At 35.5% G+C, this 24,021-nt stretch overlaps 1 protein-coding gene across 1 annotated transcript in view; it reads left to right on the top strand.

Annotated features, from left to right (window-relative positions):
- LOC103162716 (cadherin-related family member 3) overlaps positions 1 to 24,021 on the top strand; it is a 101,427-nt gene that overhangs the window by 17,765 nt on the left and 59,641 nt on the right. The window contains exons 4-11 of the mRNA XM_035451504.1: positions 2,045 to 2,139; positions 4,125 to 4,247; positions 5,997 to 6,100; positions 7,625 to 7,770; positions 9,973 to 10,155; positions 13,581 to 13,672; positions 20,655 to 20,767; positions 21,463 to 21,608. Coding sequence (XP_035307395.1) covers positions 2,045 to 2,139; positions 4,125 to 4,247; positions 5,997 to 6,100; positions 7,625 to 7,770; positions 9,973 to 10,155; positions 13,581 to 13,672; positions 20,655 to 20,767; positions 21,463 to 21,608 — 1,002 coding nt within the window. The remainder of the gene's footprint in view (positions 1 to 2,044; positions 2,140 to 4,124; positions 4,248 to 5,996; positions 6,101 to 7,624; positions 7,771 to 9,972; positions 10,156 to 13,580; positions 13,673 to 20,654; positions 20,768 to 21,462; positions 21,609 to 24,021) is intronic.

Below are 24,021 nucleotides of genomic sequence, written 5' to 3'. Positions count from 1 at the left end.
TTTTGGAGCAGATCTTTCCTAGTGGTGCTCCTTTGTCAGCTAAGGGATGAGAGAAGAATCCCTTGTATAAATGTTGATGGGAAATCAGTAACACAGACACTAAGTTTGGTCTATTTGTCAGGCAAGCATGGATGTACAAATAAGTGCTGGGAAACTCTTTCTGCTATAGAATAGACTTAAGATGGAGTAGTGTGTGAAAACATAATATAAACTCTGACAGTGAAGGGTAGAAAAGAGTTGGGGCCACATAAGCAGTGCTTGCTCAATGGCGATGTTTTTCAGAAAGGCTTGCATTTACATGCTGAAGAGATGTAGTAGAAGTGAAAGCATGACTGAAAATGAGGGTTAAAGTCAGACCCACCAAAGAGCAAGGGAGATGCTGGACAATGATCAGATTTGTCCTTTGTGGAGAAGTGCTTTCATTTCCTGTACAAGGACAGAATGTACAGCTATAAGCGGTTGTGCAGGGCCCCTGGAGGAAGTTCTGCTCTCGCTAGGCTAATTGGTTGTTTATTTTGTGATAGCTTGATAGCTCATCTCTGGGCTTCAAGATAGATGAGAAGGGGTTAAGAGTTTAGGGAAAAAGACAACGTTTGAAATAATGTAGAAACTACATTAATGAAGAATTGCTTTGGAGCATTGAAGATGCAGTAGGGTTAAACTTTTACCAGTTCTTTGTCAATAATTGCTCGGGCTCATGAAGACTCAAATCTTTTTTTGACAGCTGGCCAACAGTTGGACAGTCCAAAAGGACAGTGAGTCCAGTGTTCTGATCATTTGACTCAGATGAGTTCTAGTTGCCTGCATCTGTCTAGTTATGCTTAACTTCATTCATCTATTTAAAATCTCAATTACTATCCAAAAGTAATTGTTCTGTGGTTTATTTGACTTTAAGGAAAAGGCAAGTTTTCAGATCTGTTTTTAAGTCTTTCTGTACCTCCCAACACTACTGTACACTCAGGATGCTTTGAACACAATTTTCTGGTTTTACACTTTCAGTAGATTTAATTTTCCTGTTAAGTGTTTCACAGTATAATTAAACCTGGTGCTAGCATTTTTTCTCTTTCTGACAGCTTTTCTGTGTTATTATTATTTTTTTTTTTTTGCTTGGCAACACAGTGACATGAAAACTTAAGACGCCAACTTCCAAGTTAACTAAGATTTTATTCTTCGCATTATTAATTCACTTAAGTTACTTTGAAATTGGATGATGATAGGTCTTTAAATTACACTAAAGTGGATTTTTTTGTATTGATATTTATTCTACTTCTTCTTTCTCCTCCTTCTCCTTCTTGTATTGGTTCTGAAGACATGTTCCTAAGTACCAGCCTTACCCTCAGTTAGGCCAAAGTCTCTCAGAGGTTTACTTTAAACATTACAAAATTTAAATTTAGTTGGGAAGGTTGGTAAAGTTTGATTTTAGTATAATTTCAATATAGTCTACTTATATAGGAATTAGGAAATTTAAAATGCATTGTCACTGATTTTATGGTCCAAGTTTCAATAATATCGAATGGACCAATACACAGATGCACGCACACTCCCATAATGCGCGCACTCACGCACGCGCACACACATACATTCACACAGACACACATGTGTACATAGGTGTGCTCATTTTGGAAATCAAGAAAAAATTAATTTAACCTGCGTTTCCCACTCCATCCATCCATGCCATATTTTGTACAAGTTTTATGCATTTTTAAGACCTGTGTTTCAAAGTGATGTCATCAGTTTTGTGAGAGTACCCACCTACTTCTGTAAGAAACAGACCCTATCAGATGCATTAATGCTTTGTGGCGATCTCCTGGACCCTCATGTCATGGTCTCTCTTATTAAGTGATAGTGGCTGCCAATAATGTCATGGAGTAAGGAAAAGCACTGTGTGGGACAGGAAAGATGACAAGAAGGCAAAGAGAAAAAAACAAATAGAGAATAAAAAGACTGTTTTAAATTGTTAACCCGGCCCCCCAATAATCCAAAATTCAAACAAACACAATTAATATTTTATTTTGATATAATGTTTTTAATTTTTGCTTTGCAGCTACATTTGAAATAGCTGAGGATTATCCACTCTTTCAATCCATTTATAGAGTGAATGTCACAGATGAAGACATTGCACATGGTGACAGGCTGACAGTAGGTGGCCATTATTGTGAGAAATGCATATATTTCTGAAGCTGGCACACAGGGCAAAGTTTCCAAGACTATTTAGAAGAATAGAAAATGTAATTTAATGAATGAATAAAATTAATCACTCAGTGCAGTATTTGTGTTAAAGCTGAAAATATTTTAGATTATTTAATGTAATTATATAATAAAATATATGCACATTCATATATATGTATACATATATATATGCCAGTGTGTGTGTGTGTGTGTGTGTGTGTGTGTGTGTGTGTGAGAGAGAGAGAGAGAGAGAGAGAGAGAGAGAGAGAGAGAGAGATTTAGATGCTTTGCCTTTCTATTTCATAAATACCTAACCTAAACAGATTATCTTCTCATAATTGATTCATGGTTATACAGCTTCTCACAGACTTGGCAAGAAAAGCAAACCTTCCAATTATGCTATCTGTAGAGTATGCTTGCATTCAAATTGCGAGTCCATATGATTTTCTGGCAGCTGTCCCTTTTGAACACATATTGACATCCCTTACTGCCAACTGAGTAACTCTCATGGTGAAGTACTAGACCAGCAAGGCTGCTGGGCTGTCAATGCACGTGGCCTGTTCTGACTTTATCCTAGGTCAGTGTAATGATATTGGGACAGTCATATAACCTGTGCTGACCTTGATTTCCACAATTACAATATATTTCTTTTTTTTCCCCTACCACTCACTGATATATGTGTAGTTGTCAGTCAAAGTACTAAAATTCCTTGTGGGATGGTCAACATTGCATTTTAACAGACTAGCTAATAGGAAATTGTTAAGAAATCTGAGATATATCCGATTAGATAAAGTCTTTTCAGTAGATTAAAGAAAAATAACCTTGATACAGCTGAAAATAATATTGCCAGTCTGCCATTTGTAGGAATGTGAGAAGAACCAGTGGGTGAGCATTTCAAAATATGTTTTGATAATGAGTTATATTGCTAGAGTATAGGATTCATATCAATTTAAGAGCAAATTCACAACAGTAATCAGAGAGTTTTCTGATAAATTATCTTCTTTCACTTTTATTTTTGTATAGATTATATATTCTGGTTTTATATTTTCTCCATTTTTTATTTAAATTAGAAACAAGATTATTTTACATGTCAATCCCAATTTCCTCTCCCTGCCCTCCTTCCCCGCTCCCCACAAACTAATACCCTACCTACCCTATAACCTTTCTGCTCCCCAGGGAGGGTGAGGCCTTCCATAGGGGTTCTTCAGAGTCTTCATATCTTTTGGGATAGGGCCTAGGTCCACCCTGTGTGTCTACGCTCAGGGATTATCTCTCTATGTGGAATGGGCTCCCAAAGTCCACAACTATGCTGGGGATAAGTACTGATTTACTACAAGAGGCCCCATAGATTTTTGAGGTCTCCTCACTGACACCCACGTTCATGGGGTCTGGATCTCTCCCATGCTGGCTTCCCAGCTAACAGTCTGGGGACCAAGAGCTCCTCCTTGGTCAGGTCAGCTGTTTCTGTGGGTTTCATCAGGTACTTTTGAGAACATATTTATTTAATTCAAATTCTCCTCAAATCACTGAAGAACTTTCAGTAATTATTTAAAACCTGCATATAGAGCCATATTAATATATGAAAATTTAAAATTTGTATAAATCTTGATATTTTTTAAAATTTAAAAAGTGTCAATAAATTTATTCTGTATGTTTATCATCTCATATATAAAATCATTAGTAGAATCAGAAATAGTCATTTTCAAATTCTTGTGTGAAAATGTTGTATATAACTCCATTAAACATTAGCAAAGGGACCATATAATATAGTGAGCAAGCGAGTTGATTTTCTTATATTGCAATTCACAATATATCATGATTTTATAGATGCTAGCTCATAAAAGTGATAATTATGAAAAATAAGGAACTTTCTGTATTAATGTAACTTTATTATTAATAATTTTCTGTGCCTTTTGATTCATTTTGGAATGAGTAATACACATTTTATTTTCCAGTACAGCATTGAGACAGAATTATCTGGACCCAAGAGGGGAGCAAACTCCTTTGGAGTAGATCCTGTAAATGGTATTGTTAGCTTAAGAGGTGAAGATGCCTTGGACTTTGACGCTGGATACCATGTAATTTAATTTTATTTATTTCTCTATTAAGAATAGAAGAGAATAAAAATAACTCTGAACTCTTTACGAAAAACTCGAGATATTGTGACATTACAGAAAGGGTAATATTTCACAAAATTTATTTGCAAAGATTTGTGTAGTTAACCAAATATCTAGACCTAATCCTTACAGTTACCAGAGTGTGGGGATTGTACTTTATATAAAAATTTCTGAAGAAATTTAAGGCAAAGTGACCACAGATAGCCCAGGTAAATGATCATTGGGATTATTGAGTATGAAGAGTAGATGGATCAAGTTATTACTGTTATAACTGCTATTGCAAAACTGTTTCTTTCTTAGAGAGGAACACATATATGTTGATTCATTATGCAGTTGAAAAAATACTGAGTAAGAAAATGCAAGACTCTCGAACAGTGGTTCTCAACATTCCTAATTCTGTGACCTTTTAATACAGTTCTTCATGTTATGGTGACCCCCAACCATAACATTATTTTGTTGCTACTTCATACTGTAATTTTTCTACAGTTATGAGTCATAATGTAAATATCTGATATGCAACAGCAGGGAAGAAGCTGCTGATGATATTTAGGAGGCAGATTTAGTAGTTGAAGATGAGGAACACCTATTATTCTTACTTAAACTTCAGTTTGGAAATGGTGAGAGTTGCAGAGTGGTAGAGTAGGTAACAACAGATTTAACGAGTACCGTGTGGGATTAAAGCTTGATGGAAAAGAGGTGGGAGTCAGCAACACTATTTTGATGTGCATGAAACCAGTTCAGAACTAACACTGTGGTGCTCTCCTGACTCTCTTCTGTCTGTAAGAATACATTCTACCCAACATACACAGACTTCTAATACTTCTGTCTTTATCCCCACTATACACTTCATCAACTAATTTTATGATATTGCATGTATAGTCATGCACACAAATCACAGATCTTTCATTCAACATGGAGACTTGTATGTTGGAGGCATTTACAAATGTTTGTTCAGTTTCTTACAGATCTTTTACTCTATGAATAGTGCTTTGTTTGTGTTCTGAAAGTGACCCTTGATGATAAGGGATGAGACGAGGCACAGGCTGACTGGTCACATCCTCAGCACATCAGAAACTGCACACTGTTCTCATCCTAAACAATAACCTGAAGTCCTGTGTCCCAGCATCAGTCTCAAGCAGTTGGCTTTGTTAAAACCTTTGGTTCATTATATTTTGTGTTTATGGTGAAATATAGAATTTATTCATGTTTTTGTTTCAATTTATTTAGTACAGCAGCCAAGCTACAAGAATCTCTGAGAGAAACTTTATGGGATATAAAACAAAGCTTTTCTGAAATTTATTGTGAGTGTAATTAAGGGAGTATATATGTTTATCCTGACTATTCAAACATGTGTATTTATGCATAACATACATAGATATGTATATACATATATACTTCTGAATAGTATTTGTCTTTATAGATATATACAATTGTATTGGGTTTTTTTGTTGTTTTGTTTTGTTTTTTTTGAGACAGGGTTTCTCTGTGTAGCTTTGGAGCTTATCCTGGCACTCACTCTGGAGACCAGGCTGGCCTCAAACTCACAGAGATCTGCCTGCCTCTGCCTCCCAAGTGCTGGGATTAAAGGCCAGTGCCACCAACGCCCGACCCTATATAATTGTATTGTATATGTAGCAGGAGATGTGTAAACTACATAGGTATACCACATAGCAAATGACATATTATAATTTTTCAAAACCTCTCTTCCAGACTTTCCAGCTTTCAGTGAGAGCAACAGATTCAGCAGGTTTGTTCTGTCAAGGAACGATAATTATCAATATTCGAAACATAAATGATGAGACGCCTCAATTTGAGTAAGCACATTGATTTCAAAGTGTGAGCATAGGTGAATGGTTAAAGAAAACCTATTGTATATATTGAAAATGACAATAAACAGAAAATCATACCATGGTCTGTCAAAAACATATTAGTATATACCCAGAATTCATGCATGGAGGGATGCAATATACAATGTGTGAGAGAAAAACCTAAAACGAGTTTAGAATTGATCAGCCTGTAATACAATGGGAACATTTGGTTGTGTTTTTGCTTCCATTCCCAAGATTTGCCAAGTTATTATGCTGAATTTAATAACTACACTGACCTTAAAAATATTTAAAATATTTAATTGTTATCATATTGCCAAGTACAATGTAACAGGAAATATTCGAAGATTGTGAATACATAATTTTCATACTTCAAAATTTAGCAATTAAATATTCTACTATAATAAGAAAGTAACCAAATACTTAGATTTGTAATGAGAAAGAAGTGATAGTGTTATGGTCACTTTCTTTATGTTACTAAGTTCTGTCTCTACAGATAACTATAGGGAGGAATTTATTGAGTTCCTGAATTTACCTGGCTGGATCTGAGAAACTGAAACAAATTTAGAGGTTCAATAATCCCTTATTTCTGAAAATAATCAATCTGTAAGTCTACCTATATTTGCTGTAAAAGTCCCATCATGATTTGAGAATAATATTCTGAGGCTCTCATCTTTTAATAAACATAAATTTATTGCTTGTTTAATAGAATTTATAACTAAATAAATAAGAGCCATTGCCAAATTATCATATAGTTTCTGAATATTCTTTTCATATCTGAAGAGACACAGAATACTAAGCAATAGGGTAACAGAAAATGAAGGCATTTACAATGTTCCATAATATAATTATTATAGAGGACATTATAGTTATTATAATAGATGTGAAAGGGGAGCCAAGTAGGATATGATCAAGAACACTGCTTGGAGACACAACACCACCCACTCAACTCTCTTGTCCTAGCACCTCACATGACACACGACACACAAGTTACCGGGTAGATACAATGCCTTAAAATGCCAAAAAAGAGACTTAGATTTCATAGATGTTCTGGATATGATCAGAGACAATGTGAGACTCAAACAGGTAGTAAATAATGTTACAGAAATTGATTTAATATGTTGCTCCAAGTTATTGTTTTGGGTAGCCCCTCACCCTAGAGTTTATAATATGAGTTAATATATTCAGTGTCTTATGTTCATTTGCCAACTACTCCGTGTATTGTCTCTCTGGAGCAATGGAGAGGCATTATTTCATTCTGTTTTTCATTTTCTATCTTTCTTATTCTTTGGTATTCTTGATAATCTGGCCTAATAGCAGAAACTATATAAATATCATGTTAAAAAATCTGTGTAACTTTATGCCACAAACAAATTTTCTTAAAACTTGAATACATTAGGAGCTTTTAAGTTCTTCACAAAAGGTAATGGTTTCATAAATCCAGAAGTTTCTTAGTTATAATTCAGCAACTACATTATATAAAGTAAATTTATTTCACAATTTTATTCCTAGGCCATTTCCTATGGATTCAATTAACGTGACTGAAAAGAAACCCACTGGAAGTTTTTTAGCAAGAGTAAAAGCAACAGATCGTGATAAAGACAGCAGCATCATGTATTCCTTTAAAACACAGCAGGAAATGTTTGGTTTAGATCCTTGTAAGTTTTATATAAATACTTCTATACTACTGTACCTGAACATACACTTATCTCTACATGCCCTTGAGAGCTTGGGCTGTTAAAATTACTCTTCTAAATTTGAACACCAAGAAGGAAACACAGAAGACACATGTGACATTTATACTTACAACTTTTTTACTTGTTAAAAAAAGACATCTGTGGAACACATAGTTATCTCTTTGGTCATATTTGTAAAAATTGGGATTTTAGCAGATAATTTAATATTAAATATATGATTATGGACAGATTTTTGTCTATGTGGACAGCGTAATTGTTCTTATGGGCTTTTGATATACATGGTACTATCAAATTTGATAATTGAACAACAAAACAGAAACACCAAGAATATGTTGTAGCAGCTGACTGTGTAGTTTTAGATAGTCTGTAGTCACTAATTCTAGAGTTTGAAGTCATGGTTGGAAGATGGACATATAGTGGAACATTTAAGGTAGATTAGAACACAAACGGATAAGAGTGATTCCATCAACATGAGTTGGCCTGTGAAAATTCTTGCATCTGACTTTGATGGCATTGGTGTCCTGCATAAGCTGGGTCCTTCCATCTCAGAGCTTAGTATGCACAGCTATTCTAGAAGTCAGAGACCTGAAAGATATTCCTGATGTGTTCAATCTGCCGCTGAGTATAGTTATGAATACAGCAATACAAAATTATAAAGCTACTTAAAATATTATGGGATTGTGAATGTGTATGTGTGTGTTTCAATATATAACTCAGCTGCATAATTCTTGAGCATCAATGTTGCAGAATACAGTGTGTTGCAACAATTTCCAAGTTTGGAAAGGCTGAGGGGAAGATAAGGTAGTAACAGATTCAGTTGTAGCCAGTTCATTTCAGCAACAATACAGTAGATCAACCAAAATTTATCTCAAAAGCTAAACTATCATACAATAAATACTGCTGCCTTTCCAGTCTCCAAGTTGACCGATTATCTCCCTGTGGTCACCAAAATGAAAAGCATATGAGGATAGATTAATCATGTTGGCACATTACCAAGCCATAGTACTGATCAACTATTATTTGAGAAGATTTATTTCAATCCATAGTAGAGTCCCAAAGACATGTGAAAGCACTGAAGATGTTCAATATAAGGTCAAAGTCGGTCATTCCAAAGTGAGAAGAGTCTCAGAGGGAAAGGTGGTGGCACCAGGGATAAACAGTCACGGTGTTTCAGCAAACTTTACTTAAGTTTGACACTTGAACTCATTTTCCTTCAACTTTCATGGGTAACAAAATGACCAAAGCTTATTATCAGAAGCAGTAAATGATTGGGATGGGTTTTCACACTCACTGCTACAATATTCGTTATAACTAACAAATATCAAATGTGATTTCTTGTATTTGGTAATTTAGAGTAGGAATACTACTTGATGTATTTGGTAAACAAATATATCATAATTTACATATTTAAAGGAAATATTATGAAATAAGCTTTAATATGTAATTATTTTTTAAAATAAGCATGTAGTAAATAAAATGCTGCTATAGAATATTACTGAAACTGTAAAGATGTGTTACATTTGCTTATGATGTAGCATATTATTTTAAATGTGTAAAGGTGTGTTACTTTTGTTCATGCTACATCTGTTTAATTTTGTAAGAATATCTTATATTTGTGTCACCTTGCCTGCCTAAGGCACCTGATTGTTCTAATTAAGAAGCTGAATGGCCAATAACTAGGCAGAGAGATGGATAGGCAGGGCTGGCAGGTAGAGAGAAAAATACAGGGAGAAATCTAGGCTTTAGAAGAAGAAGAGAAGAAGAAGGGGAAGAGAATGAAGGAGAAAGAGAGAGACACACCCTGGCAAGAAACCAGTTAGCCACCAGAGAGACAGACCCAAGAAGCAGTAAAAGTGAGATACACAGAAGGAAAGAAAGGTAAAAAGTTCTGAGGCAAAAGGTAGATAAAAGAGCAACATGTTAATTTAACTTAAAAGAGCTAGTCAGAAACAAGCCTAAGCTAGGCTGATTATTCATAAATAATAGTAAATCGTTGTGTCATGATTTGGAAGCTTGTATGTGTCCCAAAAAGAAAAGGCTTGGTACAAAAAACTTTAAATATTTGCAATGAATGAATGAAAATTATGTCTTGATTTAAACATAATCAATATCAACTAATGTAGAAATAAATGTTTCAGTTTAATAGTTTATTTCCTTCATTAGTCACAGGTGTAATCACTGTTCTTCAGTCTTTGAATCTTGATAACCCAAGTAACTCCAGAACCTACTCTTTAGAAATTGAGGCGAGGGATGATGGCAATAACACCAGCTCATACATGTTCACAGTTTTTGTGGAGAATGTTGATGATCCTATTTCCTGTGATCCCAAATTTTCAAAAGGCGCAGGTATGTTACAAGTCAATTTCATTTCAAAGATTCTAGAAGCACTGTCCTATTAGAAGTGCTATGGAAGCATAGTTGAGTTTACTTGGTGATGTGATTTAGTGTGAAGGGTGCTAAAAATTGAACTCATGACCTTATGAATTCAGGGCCATGGTCAATAATTGAGCTATACTTGTAGTTCACAGGTTATTTGGAACAAGTCTCAGTTCATAACTAAAGATGGACTTGAATTTGTGATGTTACTATGTCATTATCCCACTGTGTGCTATTGATTCATTCTCCTACAATGTGCTGCAGTGTCACTCTCTCACTGTGAGCTACAGTGTCATCTTGCCACTGTGTACTACTGAGTCATTCTTCTACAGTGTGCTACAGTGTCACTTTTTCATTGTGTGCTAGTAAGCTTGAAAACCTTTATTAACAGTAATCATTAAAAAAAAGGTGGTTATGAATTTGAAAGTGAGCAAGGATAGGTTTATGGGAGGGTATGAAGAGAAGAAAGGGAATACTTTTTAAAAAAGAAATAAAAAGCTTGAAAAAAGAAGATGTGGGCTAAAAAGTAAGAAGATAAAAATAAAATAGCATCTGTGTGGTTCAAATTCCAACTATAGTTATTAATTTGTGTAGTACATGGAGAACAGTAATGGAAACAGTATTCTGAATGAATCTGTAACATATGGGTGAATGTCCCTCCCAAAGTTGTCAAATGTATAGAAATTCAAACAGTAAGATATGAGTTAAATGTCTGAGTAGATAGTGCAGTCAGTAAGTGAGTTTTGCAAGAGTGAGGACCTATGTTAAATCCCCCAGAACCCATGGAAAGAAAACAAAACAAACAAAACATCAGATGGTGTTATGTGCTTGTAACATTGCTGGTGAGGCAGAGATAGGTGTGTCTCTGGAGTGCCTTGGCCAGTCAGCCTAGGCACACAAATTGCTTATTCAATACTATGTCGTTATCACTGAAAAATAATACATTCAAGTAACATTATATGGTCTGTGAAGATTGTATTTACATAATTAAGAACACATGCACACACACACACACACACACACACACACACACACACGCAATTAATAAAAAAAGAGACCATAAATTTGATAGAAAACAAAGGGGTAGGGATATATGGTAGTAGTTGGAAGCAGGAAATGGAAGAAGTAAACTGATGTTATTAGAGTATAATCTCAATTTAAAAAATATGGTTAAAAACAAAGCAAATCCTGCATGGAACTGGGTGTAGACAAGCCTTCTGTTTTAGTGTTTGTGAAGATATTATCTTTTGGATGACTATGAAACGATTTAATGATGTTCTTGGTAATTTCATTTTAGTGTCTCCATATTATAGTAAATTCTTAAAAGATGCACATGGATCTCAAGGTCATTATGACCTGATTTCCACCATAGACTTGGCTGAACTGCTAAGACACGCTCAAGATCTGGAAGACTTTGTCTCATCGTATCAGTGGTGTCCTTGCAACTGAGGCCAAACATGAAGAGCTCACTTTGAATTAAACAAGTGTAAACTTCTGTGAATTTACTCTGAAAGACATTGGCACAATTTGCATGCTGCTGATTTGACATACTGTCTAATCAATTTACATACTGCTTCTAGCTGTGTATAGGTGACAGCTCTGCGGAGTGAATCTAACTGTGAACATCCCTTCACGTACATTTGATGTAGAACAAAGGTTCAAAGAAAACTGGTCCTAGTTCATCCAAAAGTTGTTCTGTTAATATCACTAGCAATATCACAAAATGAGGATTCTGTGGTAGTAACAAAATAGATTATAAACAAGAGCCACAGTAACCCGAGATTGTTCCGCGCTTGAGAGCATTTGCTACTCTTGCAGAGGTCCCAGTTTTGATTTCTAGAACCTTCATAGTGGATCACAACTACCTGCAACTTCAGTTACAGAGGATCTGACCCTTCTTTTGGCATTCTCAGGTCCAGGCATACATGTGGTGTATACAACTGTATTCGGGCATTTACATATAAACATGAAATAAAAATAAATAAATAAATCTTCCAAAAAGGCAACAGACTTGGTATTAAACTGATGTGCGCAGTAAGCAAGACTCCTCAAGTAGAGAATGCTATAAAATATTTGAATGTATTAAGATCTTGCACATAATTAACCCTAAGCAACACAGACTAATTCACTTAATGCTGGCTGGATCAATTGGATGTCAGCAATTATGTCTTCTTGCTTGTCTCTGCATTCTTTTCTTCCCATGTGTTTCCTTTTCATTCCTTCTTTTCACGTTTATGCATATGGTATAACTATGTATGCATGCATGCATGTATGTTTTTAAAGGTGTATCAGTTTTTCATCATATAAAGAAACTTCCAATGCTTTGCATACTCTGTGCATCTTTTCATCTTTTTTTTTTTTACTTTATTTTTGGGATGAGATGCAATCATACTTCATTGCATTAGAACCAAGATAAAGAGCAGTGTTTGAAGATAGCAACATTTGTTGAGATGTGTGAGGCATGCACATGGTGTTACACTTCATTCTCAGAATCAACCTAAGGTTGAAGATGTACTTTATCTCCATTGCATACATGACAGTGATGAAGCATAAATTAAAACACATTTTTATTTGCTTCACCATTTGCACCTATTTTTATGCGTTACTGGGGAAAAAAGTAAAAACTTCAATATTCTAACATCTGTGAGTGTAAGTGGATAATGTAAAGGATAATGTTTCAGACTCTGGGCAGATTCCTCACATCAACCAAATATTTAAATTAAAAAAAAACTTGAATTACTTTGACTCTTTTAAATATCAAAATTTGAAAGCAGTTCTCTAGGCTGGGTGTTGTCAGGTTAGAGTCCAGGAAGTCAGGAAGTGGGGGTAGTATTGCCTCTGCTCATGCATTGGTGACTAGCCTAGACAGCTTAGAGAGACTTCATGTCCAACTATGGAAATGAGGTGTGTGTGGCTCAGTGCTTCAGTGCTGGGTCATGAAGACCTGGGGTTATTTCCCTAGCCCATACACAAGTTGGGTGTGATAATGCCTGTCAATAAGCTCATTAATGGGAATGTGAAATGAAATCTCTGGGCCTCATTGGCCAGAGAACAGAGCTGAAAACGAGAGGACCAGTTAAGTGAGGAAACTTGTCTCAAAAATATGATAAAGCAATGATTAAATAACACACAAACCTCGATTTCTTTCTTTCACATGTGTCTGTGTGGGCAGTTATGCCAGTAAACACGCACACGACCCCACCCCGAAGACGTACACAAAGTAAAAGAAAAAAAATCAATATTGACGTTCATGTGAATAAACATTTGTAGTGTTTTCTAGAGAAAGTATCCTGAAAGAATTACTCAACCCAGACAAAGTCTGATGACTTACAGCAGCTGTGTGAAGCAAGACATGTGCCATTTAGTAACTGTCGATTACTCATGTGATTGTGTAGGTGTTTCCGTGTCTGTTGCCGAAAATACCCCCTCCTCTGCTTTTATATACGCAATTCTTTCAAGAGATCCAGATTTGGGACAAGAAGTTGAAGTAAGTTTTATTTTATTGTCATTTATGTTTACCCCAAAATGTAAACAGCAGAATACATTGCTTAATTTTTCAATGAGCAAAACGTGTTTCCTCAAGCTTTAATTAAACAAGGCTTTATAGCTTATGATGCTTACTGAAGTGAGAGAGGGAATTTAAGTTTTGAATGTAGTTGCAAAATGAAGAGGATAAGACAAAAATGGAATTCATAGACCTAACATAGTCTGAAAACACTGTAAGTGAAGAGTGTACTGTTATCAGCATGGACGATGCTTGTTTACTCTAGAATATTCACTTCTGGTTCATTTTCTTTCATTTTATTTTCTTGATATTAGACTCACAATTTTCATAAAGGATATTTGGACTTTCATATTATTTTGGTTTCAGCAATAATTTGTGAATAAGAATTAATAAATAATAGATGATGAAATAGTTGACGGCTTCGTGGGGGAAGAAACAAATTTATTATTGTGTTTTCTCAAAAACTTTGTTTGCAATATAACCCATAACCTAATTATATTTCTAAAAGACAAGTTTAGTTTCTTGATAGTATAATAAATTATATTAATAGATTGGGATTTTCTTCCCTAATTTTAATGGTTTAGTCAATGTCTCAATAAAATGGGCAAGAGTTTTCTATTTGCTCATGCCAGTAACAACTGACGTATAAACAAACTTGGGAATGTGGCTAAGCTGAAGTTTGAGAGGATAGCTCTCAGGAAAATTCATGGAGTTTCTATTCTGATCTGATTATGAATTATTGTTTAGCATACTCAGATTTTCAATTTTTCTTTATCAAGTTTTTAGACTGAAAAAATCACATAGTAAAATATAATTCTTTCTTGTTGGACTCAAAAGCCCCATGTGTGAAAGCATATTGTGTTGGAGGGGAGAATATAAGAACAGTGTGTGATTGAAGTTATGGGATATCCATTCATGTATGTATGGATATGTGCATGTGTATGTAAACATGTATATTTTCTGTAAATGAAATTATTATAATGTTTGAGTTATGAGTCATTAAAATGAGGAAAAACACAAAGATTTAGAAGGTAATTATTTTTGCAAACCTAAAATCACCATGATAATGAAAGAAATAAAAGTTTTTTCCCCATAAAAATGTTTAGGGGATTCTAATCAATCATAAGTCGACTTTAGTTGTTCAGGAATGGCCGAGAAAAGTACCATGATGTATCCACCAACAAAATAACTCACTGTGTCCACCAACATGGCTGTCATGTCTCTTTTGAAGCATTAATCATCATAAGTTTTATTGTTTCTTTAAATGAAAATCAGGATGTAATTTTTTGTTTTTGTATAATTTAGCCTCTTAATATTTTTGCATCCTATAATATTTTTGTTAAGTCTGGGGCACATATTCCTGCTATAAATTTTATGATAACAATAGAGAAAACTATTTCAATACTCACAAAAGCAACATATTTGTTTAAAGTATTATTTTATTTTATGTTTTCATGCCTAAAGTCAGTACTGGGATGAGACTGAATGCTTTTGTGTGTACCTCTTTAGATACACTTTTTCAGTGTACAAGAGGGAATAGGGTTTTATATTGAAAAAAGCTGTCAATGTAACACTAGAAAGTAAACTAATTGTGAAACCAATGACAGTTATTTACCAAAAATGCCCAAGTTCTTAAGCACAAAACAAAATATGGAAAAAAGTACAGCTGAAAACATGAAGGAATGCTTGCATTGTTTTGAAGTCTGGATACAAAAGCAAGTTCAGATTTTATTTATGGGCACTGTCTTCACAAAATGAAGCTGAGTGTATCTTTTGCCAAATAATTGCATCAAAATGTCAGCTCAAAATTCATGCTTTTACAATAATATATCAGCAATGTTTGTGGTTTTTGTTCCTAGTTTTTAATATTAAATTCTTCAACCAATGCCACTGCTTACTTTGCTTTGGATCCACATAGTGGTGTCATTTCTAAAACCCTGGAACCTCTTTTGGATTATGAAACAGATCCTAAGGTGAGAACAACCAGTATTTTCAAATGACAAATGCTATATTTGTTCTTTAATCAAAATGTTTGGAATTTACTTAAAATGAAGCAAAGCATAAGAAGCCACCCAATTTATTGAGATCAATAGAAATTCATTTAGAAACATATAGAGAAGCACATTTGATGCATTTGTTACAGGGATCTTGGGATGAGGCGTGGGCATCTAGGAATACCATCCAGTACATTCTGTAGGATGGACAAAGACAGAGAGAAGACAAATGGAGAGAAAGTGAAAGTGACAGAAGCATGGGGAAGCTGCAGATGCCAAGAAAGTGAAGATGACTGATGCAGCTAGAGGGCCTTAAGGGTGGGTACAGAAAAACAGCAGCCCTGGAAAGAAAGGAGAAGGAAACACAAACTTCCTTAGAGAAGACAGGCAACTCCCATGAGGACTGGAGGGTACCCAGAGTCCACAGTCTGCCAGGAAATTCTGGGTCTGCCTTCTATGGGATCCTTGGGCTTTCTCCTTTTAGGACCCTCTTCCTGTCACCATCTCTGGTGCTGCCCAGGGAGATTCTGTCTTGAGGAACACACAAGTTTCCTTAATACTTCTTCACATTGATATCTTAGTTGTAGCTGCATTAATTTTTAAATTAAATTGAGATTAATTGGCATCTATAAGCTTTAGGCATTTATTTACTTTTCCTTTTTAAAAAATATTCAAAGCAGACTCTTCTATAATACATGCTGACCAGTTTTCCTTCCGTCTTCTCCTCACAGCTCTGCCACACCTCCCCTCTACCCTAGACCTCCGTTATCTCTCCCTTTCCCTTCAGAAAAGAGCAGACCTGCAAAAGAAAACGAACAAACATGACAAAACAAACCTCAATAAGACAAGGCAAAATCCCTCATATCTGAAGGCTGGACAAGGCAAGCCAAGAGGGAAAAGAGTCCCAAGAACTGGCAAAACGAGTCAGAGACAACCCCTACACCCATTGTTAGGAGTCCCACAAAAACAAAAAGTTAACAGCCATAATACACACAAAGGACCTGGTATAAACACATGCAGACCCCTGCTTGCCTTTTCTGTCTCTGTGGACTCTGCTTAGTTGATTGGGGGAAGGGCGAGCATGCTCTCCAGGTGTCCTCTATCCCCTCTGACTCCTAGTCTTTTCTTGACTTCCCAGGGCTTCCCAAGCTTTCCTGAGAGGGACCAATAGAGACTGCCAGTTTATACTCTCTTCGCATAATGTCTGTCTGCAGATGGATTTCTATACCTGCTCCCATCTGTGCCATAGAAAGTCTTTCTGATGATGACTAGACAAGGCACCTGTCTGTTACTATAGCAGAATATCATTAGGAATCATCGTTCTCCCTCCCCCCTCTCTCCCTCCCTCCTTTTCGTTTTGCCAGTCATGTTGGTTTCTAGCTTAGAATTCTAGGCTATCCAGTCTCCTGTGTCTGCCTATCCAGGCAGTGTAGGACATGGGATCCCGTTCTTGGCATGGGTCTCAAGTTAAAGCAAACAGTTGCTTGGCCACTCCCATGTGTTCTGAGCCACCACTGCCTGCCACATGTTGCAGGCAGGACAGATTGTAGGTCACGAGTTAGGGTACAGGTTTCTCTTTTGGGACCCTGCAGAGTGCTTCCCCATGCCCAACATAGGAGTGTAGGCTCCCAGAAGCACAGGCTCTACCTCTGTGCAATCAGGGAGCTGAGAGGATGTTGTCCTAGGCAACACGGCCCTACTGTCAGTTTTCCCTAAGTGACCTGTATCATTCCTAAATGTCTTTCACATTATTTGTGTAAGCTTCTTAGGTACTTTAAATTTTATTCCTATATATATTCACTTGTTTTCCATCATGGTTATACAGGATAAATGGTTTTTGTTTTGAAAATACCAACTTTGATAAATACCAAGTGGCTGACCACTTGATGTTGAATAATCAATTAGGGAACTTCTTTCTGGGGACAGACTACTCCAGCCCTCTATACTCCTTTGTTTCCTGCAGTACTTTGTCTATGGCAGTGGTTCTCAACCTGTGGACAGTGATCTCTTTGGCAAAACTCTTTCTCCAAAAATATCTATATTATGATTCAAAACAGTAGCAACATTACTACTATTAAATAGCAATGAAAATAATTGTATGGTTGGGGCTCAACAGAACACGAGGAATTGCATTAAAGGGCTGCAGCATTAGCAAGGTTGGGAACCACTGATCTATGAGTAGGGCCCTATGAGCTTTCTCCTTTCATTTTGGCATGTCTGCTTGTGGTGTTCTTTTCCAGTTGTGCTTAGGCAGATATTGCTGAGATAACATGGGTGAAATTTCTTAGGCCTTTGGTTAAGATCAAGTATAATATCTGTTCTGATGAGTTTGCCAAAATTTTTTAACTGGAATTTGATTTGATATAGATTTTTTCCTCCATTTTTTCAGATATTCGGCTTCCTTTTTTTCTTAATTTAATAATAGTCTGTGTTGCATTTTTCCTGTTATGCTATCCTAGTTTTCTGATTGATACTCAACTCTACATGGGACAATTTGCAATATATCTTACTAAATTAAATTCACTAATATTTAATTTATTTCCACATTTTAATCCTGATTATCTTCCTTTATGGTTGACTAGTCAAAGTTCATGGTCATTTCTATATTCATTTGTCTGTTTTTTTAAACACGAGTTAATCTTGAGGAGGGATAGTCATTTACAAAATCTATTTGGGTACTGTTGCTGAGTAGTGCCTTGAAAGGAACATATTGCAGAAATCTCCAAGTGATTGATATCATCATTACTTCTTCCCCACCTTTTGCCCCTTTCCCTCCTTGTCCCCTCTCTATTATTTTACTCTGTATAAATGTTTAATCTAATAATCAAACCACCAGTAGGTAAAATTTCATCTTTCTTTGATGTGTACGCCTGTCTTACTCATGAAGATAAGATCATATCTATCTATATCATGTCTATCATAGTACACGCTTTCTTACTATGCAAAATATAGAGAAACAATAGGTTTCTTTGTTTCAAAAACACTTCCTTATTTTTTAACTTATTTTTTATTTTTGAAAATTCCACCTGTTAACACATAATATCTCCAATACTCCCTCTCTCCTTTAACTTCTCCCATGTCCCATTCACCTACTCCTCTAATTCTTGAACCCTTTTTAGGTAATTCTCTTTTTTTGCATTTTTTTTATTAAATTATTAATATTTTCACATGTACTTTCCCTCTCCCTCTCCCTCTCCCAATTCTCACACACACATACACTCACACATGCCCCCATGTATGTAGCCTCCGCATGCACACTTACACACACATCTGCATGTACACACATGCACACATTCACACCCACATGCACTCACACATGCTTGCACACATCACCCATGTACACACATACACATGCATGAACACACACACTCAGACACACACACACACACACACTCCATTCCTGTAGCTCACAGGGTTCACACTGGATGAGACTGGTGACTTCATTCCTGCTTTACCACAGCACACAGAACAATTTGTAACACCATGAAAAACAGCCTATAAGTGTAACAGTTCCATATCAGGTTTTTAATAACTGATGTATATGATGTCTTTAGCAATAGGGTTTTAGTGTCAAATTCTGTCAGTGAACCAAATGAAATGGCAAAATTCTATAATGTTTGAAAGTGTGAAGGACCCTACTTGACACAAAAAGAGGTAACCCATTCCTAAAACTGTTTTTGTTGTTGTTGTTAGCATATGTCATCTAGTTAAAGTACTTAAACCCTTTTATATATGTACATGCATTTATTTTATGAAGCTCTTTTCACTGTTTCTTTGATATGTAGTCTCTCTATGTATCCCTGGGTGTCCCAGAACTCACTATGTATACCAGGCTGGCCTGGGACTCAAAGAGATCTACCTGCCTCTGCCTCTCTAGTGATGGAATAAAAATTTATGCTGATACACCCAATAGAAGAGTTCTTAGTAGCTTTCCATACGACTGTGGTGGAAGGCCCTTAGTTTAGGTGTCCTTCCCCGTATTCTTTCCTTTATTCTGACACAATACCATAAAGTTGACAAGGAAATAGTCAAATGAGAATTTAATTTAAATATGTCCACTCATTTGAAATATTCTTGGAGTAGAAGTTTCAATAAGGGAGACTGTTATTGGATTTAGTGTATTTTGATAAGATTTTTGCATTTATACTTAATGTGATTAATGACTACAGAATTAACTTTAATAAATAAAAACTAAAATTGGAATTTATAAGCCTTATCATTATCTTTTAAAACTATATTTTACAAATATTTGGTTGTACTAGAAATCATATGTTAAAGAAATTTTGACTTATTTCAAATTGATAAAAATTCATGAGTTATCAATATTTTCTATAAGTACAATATGCATCAGATTTTTTCTAAACAATGATACTTAACAATTTATTTTAGTGCTTCAATAAATTTAACTCACATGTTCCCTAAAATGTAATAAAATGATGTGTAAGACTACAATCCAAAATCTATGATAATTAGAAGGGAACATTTATTGCAGAAATACATATATAATAATTAGGAATGATATGTTTGCATTTCCAGGCTTTGTTTCATTTAATTTTTTCTATTTTTTATTTAAATTAGAAACAATATTGTTTTACATGTCAATCCCAGTTTCCTTTCCTTCCCCTCTTCCCATGCCCCCCACTAACCCTCTATCTCATCCCATTTCTGTTCCCCAGGGAGGGTGAGGCCTTCCTTGGGGATCTTCAAAGTCTGTCATGTCATTTGGAGCAGGGCCTAGACCCTCCCCTGTGTGTCTAGGCTGAGAGAGTATCCCTCTATATGGGATGGGCTCCCAAAGTCCAGTTGTATGCTAGGGAAAAATACTGATCTACTACCAGAGGCCCCATAGATTGCCGAGGCCTCCTTCATTTAATTTTTAATTTTTAAGACATTGTTTTTAACGTAAAATGAAGTTTTGTGTTATGCACTCAAAGTGAAAAAAACTAAAACATTCTGTCTTTTGCTCTTAGTTTTTCCAGTTAGTAATCGCTGTGAGAAATAGGGACAGCCTGTCTCTGGAGTCATGTGTCGGCACCATCACTATAAACATCCAAAATGTTAATGATGAGAGTCCTGTTCTGATGTAAGCAATGCTTAATCTAAATATTTAAGCGTTCAAATTAACCATTGGAACTGTTTTATTGTAGGATAAAGATCTGTGCTTTATTTTTTCATTGCAAAATTTCTTGTAATATCAATGTGACCTCGAAAGAAAACTTCTATGAGCTTGATAGCAATGCTCTTTGGTTTTTCTCATGTGCAATAAACAAAATTAACTCCACTTATGTTATGCTCTTGAAACTACAGAAAACGATCATTTTTTTCATGGAATAGAATTCAAATTTCCTGTGCTTTTGCTATTTATAATTAATAAAAAATAGTATAGAAATGAATATATTTATTTTGTGAGATCAATGTAACCACTCAAGAGAACTGGGGCACTAAATAGATTTTGACATGGGTATACATCCAAACATATATAAAATGAAGAGTTATTGCTGAAGCATTTGCAACTTTTTCTTATCTGTTATAATTAATAATTTCTCAGTAAGGTGAAGGACTAAATGAACAGAATGAATAAAATATTGTTTAAGTTCATTTTGAAATATATTAGCAATGGCTAATGTATACACAGTGATTTTCAATTTAGTAAATTTAGAGGTTGTAAATTGTCACAAAAGATGTACTGCATGAAATTTCAAATATTTTCTATGTGACATATATGGCAAGAGATATTTGTTTACACTGAGTACTAAAAACTTCTCCTTTGCCCTCTAGATATAAACCTGATGCACCTTTAATTATTAATGAAAACCTGCCTGTGGGAACAAAGTTGGCCAAGTTCACGGCAACAGATAGAGATATAGAGGATACTGTGCATTATGAATTTATAAGTATACAGAAAGAGTTTGCTATAAATGAAGGTATAATAATTTTTTGTGGGTAACCATTTCAGAAAACATAAGGCATTTAATTCATTAAACTAAGCTCTAAAGTCATTATATGTGAGTGAAATGATATTTAAAATATGTAGGAGAGCATTTAGCATATTTTTATAAAGGAAATAGTAATCCTTCCTTCCTTGCTAAAAGGATGTGTTCTCTGTGTCCATCTACTCTGGCAGACTTTTCCATAATCCAGATATATAAGTTTGGACTAGAAATTTATTTTTATGACCTTTCTCTGAGAGATAAATTTTCCCATGGAAACCAGAACATTAGTTATCATAAACAGAATGTTCATTCATTTTATGTCATACATTCTTTTATGCAAGTACATTCCATATATAAAAGCCAGTTTGAATTTTTATTGAACCAATCTCCATCTGAAATGTAGTTCTGGGGAGGAGTTTTTTTTTTTTCCTTCTTCCACCACCATGGAGGGGAACAGAGACAGGGCCTTGTAAGTGCTAAGCAATGCACTATTTCTATGCTACTCAAATCCCCAATCTACACACACACACACACACACACACACAGACACACACACAATGGGTTTCTGTGATATGGATAAACTTGAGTTCAGTCCATTTGAGTGGAACACTTGTGATTTTAAGTGCATCTCTGATGCTCAGAGATTGAGAAGCTGACTGTGTCTCTGGCAATTGAGGCATGAAGCTAGAAGATGGAGTAGAGAAATATTTCTCCTCGTTTTAGGGCATTCACAAATGAATAGAAAGCAATTGAGCATGCACCTCTCATCAACTCCGTGTAAAGACTTCTGTGTGTGGAGTGGAGGATGGATAGGGGATAGCCCATAGAAGGAATGCAGCATGGCAGGGCAGATCTTACACACACACACAGAGGATGAGCCAAGGCTGGGTTCTTCTACCTGAGATGGGCCTCATCAAAGTGGAAAGTAGGAAATGTGGACAAAACATACAGCAATAAGTAAAATTGGTATGTCAGAATGAACCTAAGTTTTTAATACATGTATTTAGGAAACTCAATGGATGAGTGTTTTGTTTTGTTTTTTTCCATATCCAGGGAGACTAAAGACACATGACAAGGAGTGCTTCTAAATTAAGTCTTTTTATAAAAATATTGAAACAATCAGTGAAATTTTAGCAAGACTTTCGGTACCAGGATGTTCACTTTAGGATGTTGATACTTGTTTTGTAGCTGACCTAGAGAATACCTCGGGTTGGGCAACAATGAGGTCATGTACTTAATCTCTTATTGTTCAGAAAAAGAACATTTGCACAAAGTTCTGATTATTTAAAAGTACACTCACCATAAAAGTAGTCATTAAGGAGAGAAGGATATTGGCTATCAGAGAAAGGCAGAGAAGTTACTTGGATTATATAGCAAAATTCCTGAAGAAGTCAGTAAGAAATGCAAATATGGCTAATATTCAATACTTCTTTAAAGAATATAGGCCTAGAATAAAACACAGGCAGCTAGACTTTTTCTAAAGGTAAGGTTTCAGTGAAAATCAGTGCAGACATTTTAGTAGACTATTATAAGTTGATTTGTTAAAAATATAATTGCTTTGGTCTTGGTAAAATGTCTTGCTTACTGAAAGAGTGTTAGTTAGATTATAAACACATATTCCTCCAGCACCTATTATGTGAGATTAAAGTGTAGCACTTTTAGGAAAATTGAAAACACAAAATGTGAATTTTAGCATAAGTGTGGTATCTGGCGAGATAACTGAATGGTTTAGAGGATACGCTGCTCTTACAGAGGATCCAGGTTCCATTTCAGCTCCAGGGAACTTCATGTCCTCTTCTAACCTTCTTCGACACTTGTACTTACATACACTTTACCTCCCCTCCCCTCCCTAGAACTTTGTATAATTACAAACACACAAATACATCGTTAACAAAGCTTATATCTGGAAAAATAATGACTCCATAGAGAAGAACAGATGAGAGAGAGATGTAAGGGATAAAGAAGCAATCAATCCTGCTGGAGATTTACCAGCATGATAACAATATTCGTCAGTTAATTATATACCTATAGTTTGTAAAGCAGTTCACACCTCTGAAGCCTGCATGTTGTGGTAACACAGATGCAATTCAAATATGTAGGAAGTTAATTCCTACCTGAAGTATCCCTTTTACTTTTTCCTGTCGTTTGCTACATGCTATCCGAAACACCACTCTTCTCCAGAACCCCCAGTTTTCTCCAGAACCCTGCCTGCCCTGTGTTCATTAATTTAGTCTAAGCCTCACCATGTTTCCCACTGCAGATGGCATGACTTTCCCATGAGAGGAACTATGTAATACAGGTGCCTTCTGTCTTCTGTCACATGTTCAGCCCCTATTTTTCATATGTGCATGATTGTGACTTGTTTGTGACTTTATTAGGTCAACAACTGACCTTTATTTTATCC

The sequence above is a fragment of the Cricetulus griseus genome (genome assembly GCF_003668045.3).
Source record: "Cricetulus griseus strain 17A/GY chromosome 1 unlocalized genomic scaffold, alternate assembly CriGri-PICRH-1.0 chr1_0, whole genome shotgun sequence".
Taxonomy (NCBI): Eukaryota; Metazoa; Chordata; class Mammalia; order Rodentia; family Cricetidae; genus Cricetulus; species Cricetulus griseus.
Note: the sequence above shows the minus strand (reverse complement) of the source record. Positions and strands in the feature narration are given on the sequence as shown.